This window comes from Crassostrea angulata, chromosome 8, assembly GCF_025612915.1.
Source record: "Crassostrea angulata isolate pt1a10 chromosome 8, ASM2561291v2, whole genome shotgun sequence".
Lineage (NCBI taxonomy): Eukaryota > Metazoa > Mollusca > Bivalvia > Ostreida > Ostreidae > Magallana > Magallana angulata.
The window spans coordinates 36,711,808-36,724,974 of NC_069118.1; the positions used below are offsets into that span (position 1 = coordinate 36,711,808).

Consider the following 13,167-nt stretch of genomic DNA (forward strand, 5'->3'; position numbering starts at 1 on the left):
AAACGGCACGATAAACATATATAAGAATATGCAGGGGTAATTTTTTTAAATACAGGATTTATTATACAACAGTGTTCAGATATTTTGTATATGACTCCATAAAGCTGGTTTTATTATGTGTATTGTTGCTAAGGTGAGCGATGTGGCCCATGGGTCTCTTGTTTTTATTGGGGGTTGAATTTTACATAGAAATGTACTACATGTAGTATGCAGAAAAATCTTTTTAAAAAATTTTTCTCAGAGACCATTCAACCAGAAAAGTTGAAACTTGTGTGGAGGCATCCTTAGATAGTGTGATATTTGCGAGAAGTAAACTTTTAAAACAAGCATCTTTCTTTCAATTACAGATATGGTCAACATCCAAACTGCAACTTTTCGTAATTGCGTTATATAAAAGTATGTTGTTACCAAGTACGAATTTGTTTTCATAGGCAGGGGTCATCATGTTATTCATGTTATAAAAAAAAGTCTGTCCCAAGATATTTATGATGCACATTTGGACGATTTTTTATAGAAATACACTTACCTGTGAAAGAAGTGCAGTTGAAATAGTTGAAAGGGATATTTTCCAAGATAATTTCATTGACACATTATCATCTTTCACTCGGAAAAATTCACAGGAACGAAAACAGATTCCTTACGGAGATTTATAATGGGGATTGTTTACATCTTTTCTCCATTCGGAATACACTCGGAATACATCGCGCAATATTTCAACGTTATCATCCGGGCTTGCTGCAATGCAAAATCTCCGTAGACATCACATTTTTTAGCATTGTATTGAAACCAGATAAGCAAACAGGGGCGTTTTGACAGAGAACTCTTGGAAATTTTTCATACTGTTTGAATCCTGAGGTATCTATAAATATCAAGCACTTAAGCCAAACGTGAATCCAAAATATCTTGGGACAGAGTATAGTCTAATTTTAGTACCACATTCTGATAATGCCAGCACCACCTCTCATGCATATTGATATCAGTCTTATGTCCGACCAAGGGCAGATAAGCGAAAATTCTCTCTTTTTTTCCAAAGTTGTAAGGAGAAAAACACAGAATGAACTTATTGTATCACAGTCTTAAATCTTAATTGATGTTGGAAATTGACGAGACTCTTTAATAAAATGAATAAAGGTGATATTAGGTTAAAAGAAACAAACGAAGCAGAAGCGACCGAAAAAGACCCCAAACCCGTGGTTAAGTGCATTCATCCTTTGTTCCAATCACGATTCGCGGAGGTAGGATGGGGCCTGAGGATGAAATTGAAAATAAGTGGAGAACAGAAAAGTCTATTTTTCTCAAAAATGAAGCTGCATCTTGTGTTGAAGTAGCCTTATGTTTGCTATTACTCATGTGAGCGAAGTGGCCAATGTGCCTCTTGTTCAAGCAGAGTTTTTATCTAAACTACAAGTAATTTTATGTGTATATAGGGATGCTTGGGATTTTATAGTCTTGGATGCTGAATGTGAGTTATAGGTTTAGATTGTTGGAGGTGAGTTTTTGTAGCAGTTGCCATGTTATTACCAGTTCTATCTCGACCAAACTTGGATGGGTTACGGGTATTCATGGACCTTGGGTCAAGTCGTTATGTCAAGCCTTTTTAATTAACATTAATTAACAGAACAGACCGTGTTATACCTGTCCGATTTTATGAAGACGCAATCTGTTCATGAATACATGGAACGTAATGACCATTGCCCGACCTCATCCAGGGTTGTATGTTTAAATAGCGTTAAAATTCACACAATATAGCAGACCTTTGAAAAAAAACCAACTTTACAATTTCGACAGAATAATAATGAATATAATTCTGAAGAAATGTCAATATTAATTAAACAGCTTGATTTGATGAGCAATTATAGATAGTTAAATCCCACCGAAAGAGATTTGTGTAACCTTTTCCCCTCCCTGGTTTTGTGAAGAAGTAAACAGCAAGTTACAAAGTTCACCAGGATATGAACGTGGTTGGTCACGTGATCAAATCCTGTGAGCCCAAAGGGATCTTCAGTAGATTTGATTACATACCAACCAAGTTCTTATCCTGGTGAACTTTTTAAAATTACTGTTTATTACTTATATATACGTAAGGCAAACCGTTCACAATACTTTATATGTTGACAATAAAATTTTTATTTGATCCATTCCTCGATAAACAATTTCAATGCATATGGTCATTGTTGCCCATGAAGAGCGTATCGGTATATTACGAAATTACAAATGTCCGTGAATAAGCGTATCTTCGAAACAGAGAATTTTTTTTATCAAATCCACGAACATTAATGCCCACGAACATTAATTAAACCACAGGATATAAAAAAATGTTTCAAACAATTTTGTAACAGTTTTAAAATTTGGCCACTTCATAGTCATATATATGAGGGTCAAATGGTTTTTCTGGTTTGGAGGGTTGGGCTCTGTGCTCATCATACGTCCAATTCCAGTGACCTTGATCCTGAGTTTGCGTTGTTCTACCGCCATTTTGACAACCACTACATCGCTGTGGCTGTAAGTCCCTCTCGTATACCGGATGTGAGCTCAGATAGGCTCTAGCTGGAATCTCTTCGTAGATATCACTGCTTTGTTGCATCTTTTGTGATTTGTCATGTCTAGTTAAACCAAATAATCGGTGTAGTCCAAAATGAGTGACAATGAAATATGATGAAAATTGATATTTAATAACGAGTATTTATGCAAATTAACAAGCATTGGTGTACCGTAATGTTTAAAATGTCAAAGGAGAAGAGCGTACAATGCCTGTCGAGTCCCCCACACCTAGGACATGTAACAACTTGTGTAAATCTCATATAAAAGAAGCTTACATTGAAGGTTTGCAGCAGTACATGTATATTATAGAACTCCATTCCCTGGGCATTAACAAACATACATTTATACTTTTCTTCTTATTTTTATTTCTATGTTTATTTTCTTTACAACGTGATCTCAAACAATCTCTGATTGTGCTAGCGCTATTGTTTATAAATCGTTATTTGGAATGGGCAAGATCATTATTTACTTTTTGTTGTTATCTGAAGAGTTTTATATGTTTTCCAAATTATTCTAGATCTATTGCATAAAACATTTTGAAAATCAATATTTTACTTAAAAGGAAGGCAAAAGCGCAAATTTAAAGAGAAAGGTCCACTATGAATCGAACACCCTCTCAGCCGAAAGGTACTGTCTACCGTCCTCCGCTTATCACACTGAGCTACGTTGACATATGTCGATGTGAGAGAATAGCTTATAATTCGACAATTATAAATAAATTTTTGAAGTTTTTGTGAAAACCACGAATTTTGACCCATAATGGGTTAGACTCCACTTTAATAAATCATTAATAATCAAGAATTGAAACTTATCCTTTTAATAAAAGGACTTTTTGGATGGAGACTAGACCCATTCACATCAAAGAAATGAAATTTTGCACAGTAAATGGTGAAGATTTAGGTACAAAACGTGTTGCTTAATTTGGAAACCTAAATCTCTTGTGTTTACAGAATGAAAACACGCTATTAAGATGCATCGTGAAATTTATGTTATAAACAGTGTATACATGCCAACAATACATATTTTTATTAACATTTGAACTTGTTCTTTATTGGTCAAAGTGGGGGAAATATAATGTCTTGTACGCCCCTGTCCAAAGTTTAGTCCTAAAAAAACAGCCCTGTCTACAAACCTTGTGAAGTATTTGAATGTGATGATAGCAGCATAACAGGCAACGGTGGTAAGAAGAACCAGCAAAAGCGCAATTACTGAAATTGAATCGGGGAAGAATTTATATATATATATATATATATATATATATATATATATATATATATATATATATATATATATATATATATATATATATATATATATATATATATAAAATTTGTTTCATGTTTTTAACTGTTCAAACTGTGACCTTCGAACAAGTACTGGTGTCGGACACATAGGGAGCAATCTATAAAAAAGAGGTGCGGGCATCTTGATGAATGATGATTCAAAATTGTTTAAAAAAATTCAGGTAATAGAACTCGCTTAAGAATTGTACTTTGAAAGAGTTATGCGATCAATAAGCCTCTTGTATAAATATTTTTAAAAATAAAACTATAAGTACGTAAAAACTTAATTTCTATTAAAGAAAAACTTGGGACTTGGGAAATCTGAAAGATGCGTCAGAGAATCTTGAATTTCACAGCTGAACAGTAACAGAGTGATAAAGCTAATTATTTTAAGCACAGACCCGTAAATAACGTGGATTCACTGCAGCGATCATTGCTTATATAAGGCGCCAAACTTAAGTTCTTGTCGCCCACAAGAGAAGAGTTTCTAAGCTGTGTGGTGACGTCATCAGTTTGTGTTGAGATTGTTGTGATGAGTGGGGTAGTTTCTGCTTGTTCTGACGTGGAGGGATGTGTGTGCGTTGTCTCGGTTGTTTCATCGTAACAAGTAACTGACATGGCGGCTTGAGGGTGTCCAGCTGAAAAAAAGACTATGTAGAAATAGCACCTTACATTTTATAATGTTTTAGATTTTACTAAATTGTTGTCTGTTTTATTTCTATCAAACCATAGAATAATTAATTTAACATATCATGTATCGTATATTAACACAGTGCCAAAGCCTTTTTTGCAAACATATATTCAGTATTGCTTTAAAAACTAAAAAAGTTATGTTTCATATATTATATTATTAATAAGATCCCATTTGGAAATAAGCCTCTGATTGCGAGCTCTCATGGGTTATCCTGGTATCATATTTATTATGTCTTTCAAACACGGTGTCTTTGAAGTTATAACCATTTAATATTAAAGCATACTTTGTACAATATTATGTTTATTTGTATGATGACATGATACCAAATAAATCTATAAGGTTTGCGTGACAAAAATTCCTTTTGTTAAATAGCAAGCAGAAACATGAAAGGAACTGTATTCTTACTTTTTGACCAACCATATACTATTGAATATAACTTGTGTGGCGGTAAAAAAGTAGCTACCTTTTAACATGCAATTAATGATTCAAATTATAGCGAAATTTGAATAGCAATGTGACTGGGAAATAAACTTTAATGGCCATGTGATGAAAACCTGTGAAGCTCGCAAGCTTTATATAATCAAAGTACTGAAAGTACTGAAAAGCGCTAACCTAGCTTGGTTCTAAGAAAATTTACTGTGTGCAAGCGTAGGCGGAAATAAGCCTTATTGAAATTTTGGTTTATGTTTAATGAATATCAATTTAAAGTATCGAAGGCCAGATTTCTTTAAATATATGTTACTTTCTAAAGATGATGTGAATTAAAGCTGAACACGACTTGTATATGGATACTTGCCTGAAAAAAAGATATGTTAAAATCACAAATTATACCTTTTGAACAGTAATTTATCACAGTGTTTGACATTTTCCTGCAAAGAATCGATTTTATTTTTCTATATTTTAGCTTCTGAATACGCACTATATTTTTTCATCACTGCGTAGCATCCCGTTCTGATGTATGTAAGCCCCGCAAACCAATCGTATCTACTCGGCCATTTCCGTCACCCAGATAACTGGTTCCCTATACCTCTTACCAGTTTAAATGATGTATATTTCTGCTCATAGAGGGCAGTTATTCCTTGCACCGGAAATAGAAGTCTAACGACAATAAAGCGCTGAGCTATGCTTAGCGCTTTAAAAAAGGACCTCCCATCCCTACCCCCCCCCCCCCTCGCCTTGAATCAATTAGCTCTATGGATAGATACTTACATTTTTTGATAACTGTGGTTTTATATACGTAAACAACAAGGGCTTTGTAAATTGTAAGCGATCGTATTGAAAAAAAAACCACAACAATTTTACAACAGCATTATGAGATCATATCATCGTTTTCTTTAAATGATATTATATTGACAGCTTTTATATATAAACGAGGATTTTTAACATAGGCATTTACTTATATCCAGTCTGTAACAATACTGTACGTCAAATGGTGAGTTGTGTTTCATCACGGTAATTCCCAGGGTATTTCCCTCCCTCAGCCCGGAAACCGTTGTCCCGCCATAGCACGGGATGATGTCCCCGGAATGTGGCTTGTCAGACTTTTGAACGTGGATTTCCGTGCCACATCCAACATAGCCAGGGGCAATAACTTGACTGAAGTGGAATTGCTTCCCTTGAATAACGAGTACCTCACAATGACATGTGACCACTGAGGGGTGTTGGGCCAGGGAGAAATCGATCAATAGACTCGACTTCACAATGGAGCCGCTCTCACACGCGTTGATAACTGCAAAATGGTCAATCTTATAATGGTGGTTAACTTTTGAACACAGATTTACGACATCAAATATGAATAGTGCCTGTTTGGGAGGGTAGCAATTGAAATTGACACCCGCGAGAAAACCACTGTCAATTTCAATGTCCAAAACAGGCACTATTTATTTTATCATACTGAGAGTCTTAATTTTAAAGAAAACTTTACTGCTTTTATATATAAATGACATGAATTCTACGGCAAACCGTACGCGCATAATTTACGCGCATGTAACGATTCGTTTTATTATATAATTGATTAATTCCTACTGACCTAGCTCTCTAATTAGCTCATATCTAACTATCTCGGAAAAAAACACAGAACGTTACCTCCACGTGACCTAGGAGGTCAATATAACATTTGATTTTCTCTACATTGGACTGAAAATAGATCATCTAATGAAATATTGCGTTTTTCAATTTGTTCGGTTATGGCATCAAAATCTTTGCTTGATAGCACTCAGTTGATGTGTCTGTATCAATTCGCCGCTGATAAAATTGATAAATTAATTATTGTTGATATTTCGATCAATACGATGATTTAGCTACCCTCGAAGTACAATATTCACCTCGCATCCGGCTCAGTGAATATTGTACTTCTCGGGTAGCGAAATCATCGTATTGACCTCAAAAACAGCAGTAATTGTAAAGTGTTACTTGTTGGCAAGTGTGTTCACAGGATGAATGACCATCTTTAAGTCCTCCTTAAAGATAGCTTAAAGGTGTTTAAAGGTAGCTTAAAGACGATCTTTAAGCCACCTTTAAGCTACCTTTAAGCTATATGTATTGCTTAAAGGTGGCTTAAAGAAAGCGTAAAGATGGCTTAAAGGCAGCTTAAAGACTATCTTTAAGCCACCTTTAAGCCACCTTTAAGGACAACTTATAGGTCCTTAATGTCCAAACTTCTTTAAGCCACCTTTAAGCCACCTTTAAGCCACCTTTAAGCCATTAAAAAAAATTTAATTCAATATTGTGCTTAATTTCCAACAAAATGTATTAACTTTATGAAAGAAAAGGTATTAAAACGGTTTTTGTTCTAGAAAGAAAAATGAAAAAAAAAACACCAAAAAAAACCGGCCGCGGCGAGAATTGAACCCGGGACCCTTAGTTTTCTAGCATCACCACACATCCTCTGCGCCACGGCAACTTACATATCTATGAGCATTTTATATCCTATATATCAGTGGATATTGAATCACTGTATTGAATGTGTTTACTTGATTTTGACAAACCATTCAGTTTGTAACAATCAATTATATCTAATTTATAAATTACATGCATGCATGTATTTAGAATGAAATACGGAACTTGGTCTTCAGTGAACAAAAATATATTATACCTAAATGGAAACCGTTAGGTTCACTATAGTAGGCTTTCTTAGTTAATGAATTTAAACCGAGTAGATATACGTTCATCTAATTTATAGCTATAAAAATGTAAGAAAGAAAATGAAATCATTTCTTTTATTAAATGCATTGATACTATTAGGGTATTTGTTCAATTTCCCGCAATTTCCCGGTTTTCATGATCTCGGCGCCGTTCCAATATGTTTAAATATTTACATGTAATTGAATGTACATGATTTTAAAACTATCAATTCTATAACAAACAAAATTACCAATTACCGGTGACGTATTAACTGCATGTGGCAATTGCAAATGACTTGTACATACAATTGTATGATGTGCCAGGCCGGGTAGATTTGACATATTTACCCTTATACATATATTTAAATAATCAACCCTTATTTATGATCACCGGTACATTAATTAATTAGCCTCAAGATTTTACTCTTACATACATGTATCGTTAATTTGTAGACGTAACATCTTTGAAACCCAGAGCTAGGAAATAATACTTTGAAAATGAATTACAAATGTAAATTAACTTTTATTCACTAGACTTATCGTATACTCGTACATACTAAGATTCAACGCCTTTAGAAACCCTGACGTGCACCTGGGCACACGACACACCTGTTGTGTATATCTTGTATATTCTGTGTTAGTTCCAGGGGTTTTCTTAAGTTGGACAAACAATAGACTTTAATTAGATATACACAAACATGCACCTGGGCACACGACACAACTGTTGTGTATATCTTGTATATTCTGTGTTAGTTCCAGGGGTTTTCTTAAGTTGGACAAACAATAGACTCTAATTAGATATACACAAATGAACAAAACTATGTCTAGACAAACAAAGCAGTAATATCCTGCCCGATATAACAAAGGCAGTTGAGAGTCTTTTCATCTTTAACATGTATCTAGCAGATCTAGAGTTAGAAATAATGAAAATTGAAAAAAAAATACAAACCTTAAACCGATTAACAAATTAAATCATGCATTTTTGGTTCATTATCTTTATTTTGTTTAATAACCGGATGAACTGAGAGAGAGAGAGAGAGAGAGAGAGAGAGAGAGAGAGAGAGAGAGAGAGAGAGAGAGAGAGAGAGAGAGAGAGATTTTTTCACCGATTAATTTATAATAGGAAACAAACATACTTTATTTAGTTTTATGCACATATTAAGATACAGAGAGTGCGCTTATCCCTACAATAATTTTGAAACCCCCCAAAAATTATAAAGAATTTTATAACGGCAATATGTGTCCATCGGAGCGGTGCTGATGATAGCGATCTGTGTTTAATGGAGCGACGATTAAAACCGCCTGGAACACCCCCCCCCCCCTGCCTTGGAAATTATATTATCACTCGGATGACCCCCTCCCATCTCTATAAAAGAGCTTTTGCATTTAATATATGTTTTTATTGTTCAGCTTGATCAATATTGACTTAAAGGCCACTTAAAGACAGTGTAAAGGCAGTGTAAAGAGAGCGTAAATGCCACTTAAAGATGCTTAAAGGTGGCTTAAAGGTAGCTTAAAGAAGTTTGGACATTAAGGACCTATAAGCACTTGCTTAAAGGTGACTTAAAGGCGGCTTAAAGGTTGTATAGCCTTTAAGCTCCTTTAAGTCACCTTTAAGCCACCTTTAAGGACTTGCTTAAAGATGGTTTTTCGCCCTGTGGTTGCTAACGCTGGCTGAGGGTAATAGAATGGATTATAAACTGCGTCTTGATCAATCAGATTTCAGTATTTAACATGAAAGTATTATGACATATAATACACCAATGATGTACCACTAAGCACATCGTGCACTTACATGTTTACTTCATACAGTTTTTAAATTATTGGTATTTAATAATTATCAGAGGGAGAACTCGTGCGAAACATAACATGGTCACTCTCTGATGTGTAAATTGATGATATATGTAGACCATATCCCTTTTACTACAGAAGCATAAATCTTAGTCCTTGTAAAGCAGGGGCGATTTATATGTAAGGAACCATTTTTCGTATATTATGAGGTGATAATTTTGGTCGGGGTGTGATCAAACCAATAAAGCCCGAAGAGCTTTATCGCCCCTACCGACATTATCACTTCATAATATACAAAGAATGATTCCTTATTACTTATATTTATATAATTTTCAACAGTTGTACGATTGAAGTTAGAATATTAGGTATGCAAACCCCGCTTGCGCTCCAACAATACTGTCCTTTCTGACATATATTATTTTTCAAATAATATCTGCAATATGACTACTTTAAAGTAGTCATATTGCAGATATTATTTGAAAAATAATATATGTCAGAAAGGACAATACGTCAAATGAATTTATTGGACTGTATAGTACATGTAATCGCAGACGAAGACACTGGAATATGTAAATACATAGATATATTGTTGGTTTAGATTGAAAGAGGGTATAGAAATAGTATCTCATATCGATTGTTTGAATTCATTAAAATAACCTAACTTTCCCTTTACTGTATCGAAGACCGATAACCTTTTGAATGGGCGTTTTTGCGCATTCAGTAAGATGGGTACCTACTTAGCAGCAGTGGTTTTTTTTTCTCTCTTGATATTATATTAAGTAAGTGCGTAAAGTATTCAAATTTCAAACCCTTCAGAAATGAAGATGCTTGTATATATACACTTTGTTCTGCTACTCATGCAATGTCATTTACCGATAACTTTCTAAAAACTCTGTGATTCTCCAATAATGATGATTGCATATTTTCAAAGCATTGAACAAAGAACAACCAGTTCTGACGTCACTCGAGGAGCGGCCCATACTAATTATTTTTTAAGATAGTTGCATGTATATTTTGTAATATTATCTTTTTGTCAACCTGTTAATGATATAAGTACTTAATGTTCCTCTACACCAAGTAACTTTTACTTTTGTGACTGTTTGTCACAACATGAAGATTTTAATGCATTGAAGTATTGTTTATGTCGACACAGTTGCTTCTTTAACATCGTGCTCAGTAGATTTGGCATCAGATTACTGATCGTTTAAATAAGTCAACGACTATTGTTTACTTGCGTATTACAATTATTTCTGATTATTATGTTTTCCTAATCAAGAAATTCTGATTATTTTAATTAATCTTACATTTTGTAGAATATAAACTAGAAAGAATGATCTTACTGTGACCAGGCTACGCTCAGGTAAAACCAGATGCGATAGAACATTCTATCTAAATATAAACCTATATAATAATATTACTGTAACCAGTTTATACTCGTTTGTGAAACTTTCTCAGTGCGTGAAGAACCCATAAAGTCTATTTTTTGATGAGCATGTATCACTATCTAATTTGTATGAAATATATTTTAAATTTAGGAATATTAGAATATAAAACCTCACTTTTTCAAAAATAAAGCCGCAATATCAACATAAAGGAAATGGGCGGACCTCCTTCTCTACCCCAACGTTAGTTACATGAACAAAGCTTAAAATGACAAACAAATATTTACCTGGAAGTCCGTTTCTGGGACATGCTGGCATCACTGAAAAGAAGAAGGTATACCATTGTGTATACTAATTACTCAATAAAAACTTACAAAAGATGATAGGCGAATTTTGCGGGTAAATGTCATTTTCTAACTTAGTATGATAATAGAGACAAGTTAGTAAACAAAAGCTTGAGAGTTTTTTTAAAATACTGTGGAATCATTTAAATTCGTGGAGGCCAATTTTCGTGGATTATGACTTTTTTGCTGATTCGTGGGGATGTAATTTCGTGGATGCGTAGCCTATTGTTTCAGCAACAAAGATAACTGTTTCTAAAATTGTTTTTGTTGATGATTTAAATTCGTGGAGGAGGGCTACCCACAAATACCACGACAATTGAGCCACCACGAATTCTAATGATTCCACAGTACACAGTGGCACAGTGGCGTTTCAATTTTATTTTTTTTTACGATTTGCTGGTTGTTCGGTCAGTGAGGGTTTACGACGTTATGATCAAATGAAGCTGTGTAGGAGCAGGTTATAAGAAATAACATAAAAGTTTTTAAAAATACACAAAGAAAAATGCTATCCTCTGTGTAATTTTCTTTTATTTTTTAATGAATTCCAAAATTTGGTGCATTTTGATATTATGATATGACCCCCATTAAAACCAGACACCAGAATTTAGTATTTTTTTAAATTTTTTTTTTACATATTATGTGGAAAATGATATTACTTATCACGTAGGCCTATCACAATTTGGGAAAAATCGATATTGAAGTATGTTTTTTAATCTGCCTCGAAGTGCGGAAAATGACAATTTCCTCAATATTCCTACAGTTAATGTGAACAAGATGGTAGATTTTCTTGAAACTTTGCAAATATACTAAAGTTGGTTTTACAAATGGATTAATGGCCTCCCTAAACGTTCCAAAACAAAAAGAAAAAGAAACAGTTTAACATTTCAAACACTACTAGATCTTAGCGTTATAACTTTCTGGACAACGAATTTTTTTTCCGGCATTTACAGTGATACATTTGTAAGAGTTGCAGACATAAGATTGCTTAAAGACTGCTTAAAGAATTAATTCTCTTGACAGATTTATGTTGTAGGGTTTTTCGAAATATTCACAAGTCGAAAATTCTTCTTTTGTGTGCCATCTCTTTCGTTTAATATTTTCTTTTTATCATGGGAATGATTAATTCATTTATTATAATTTTTTCTGCTGTTTAATATAAAATGGGCTACTAACCTTCAGATGAAGCTATTCCAAGCAAAATAAAGATGGCTGGCAAAACTAACAACATTGACACAATTATATCCATAAGCCAGCTTGACACATCCGTACATGTATTTGTAGGTCTACGTTTACTTTTTGTGGCTTTGTTTCTGTCGATCTTATCGATCTTCGCAGGTATATACGGCCGTATGAAAATAAACACCACCAAACAACCCCAGATTCGACGTGCTTCTTTATCACTCTTATAACTGAGTTCAGGTAGAAAATGTTACTATGACAACGCCTATGTATCTGATTCAAAAATATTGATTCTAGAGAGTTGAGATCATAAAACAAAATGGCTTTTTATCTGTACTTGAATTCCAAAGAGACTAATGTGACCTAAACTGTGTTATATGTAATTAAGTATGGTTAATAATTATTTCATATGAAACGATATGACAAATTAAAGTGGTAAAAAAAACAACGCAACACGGGAATATACGTGAATGAGGAATGGACGTTACATAGGAGAAATTCGAAAACCCGTCGCCTAGATTCGGATTGTTGTTTAGTTGAAATTCAACATCTGAGAAACAAGACAAAATACAATATAATTACATTTTATTCTAAGGTTGTAATTCAGTGTCATATTTTCCCGCCCGCGTGGTGCATTGCTCTCTCTCTCTCTCTCTCTCTCTCTCTCTCTCTCTCTCTCTCTCTCTCTCTCTCTCTCTCTCTCTCTCTCTCTCTCTCTCGTAGTGTCTACCTATCGCAATTGCTTTTCGTTTTCCAGACAGGAAAACGAAAAGCAATTGCGGTAGGATTATACATGTAGGCTATTCGGGAAGATATTTTGATTTGATTTCT

The 13,167-nt window shown here is 34.1% G+C and overlaps 1 protein-coding gene across 1 annotated transcript; it reads right to left on the reverse strand.

Moving 5' to 3' along the window:
• Positions 1-848: 848 nt before the first annotated feature.
• On the reverse strand, positions 849-12,993 carry LOC128158989 (uncharacterized). Its single transcript, XM_052822011.1, has 6 exons — positions 12,331-12,993; positions 11,101-11,133; positions 5,915-6,247; positions 4,226-4,462; positions 3,674-3,749; positions 849-2,603 (listed from the first exon to the last, which is right to left on the reverse strand). Exons 1-6 carry the CDS (start codon positions 12,401-12,403, stop codon positions 2,342-2,344), a joined length of 1,014 nt encoding a protein of 337 aa, XP_052677971.1. The 5' UTR covers positions 12,404-12,993; the 3' UTR covers positions 849-2,341.
• Positions 12,994-13,167: the final 174 nt, after the last annotated feature.

What these genes read in the sequence shown, in the direction of transcription:
- LOC128158989 (XM_052822011.1), bottom strand. Translation starts at nt 12,403, where the DNA reads ATGGATATAATTGTGTCAATGTTGTTAGTTTTGCCAGCCATCTTTATT. An exon ending in TCCCAGAAACGGACTTCCAG is followed by an intron (nt 6,248 to 11,100) that starts GTAAATATTTGT and finishes ACCATTTTGCAG; the next exon opens with TTATCAACGCGTGTGAGAGC. An exon ending in TGAATCCACGTTATTTACGG is followed by an intron (nt 3,750 to 4,225) that starts GTCTGTGCTTAA and finishes ATTCAATTTCAG; the next exon opens with TAATTGCGCTTTTGCTGGTT.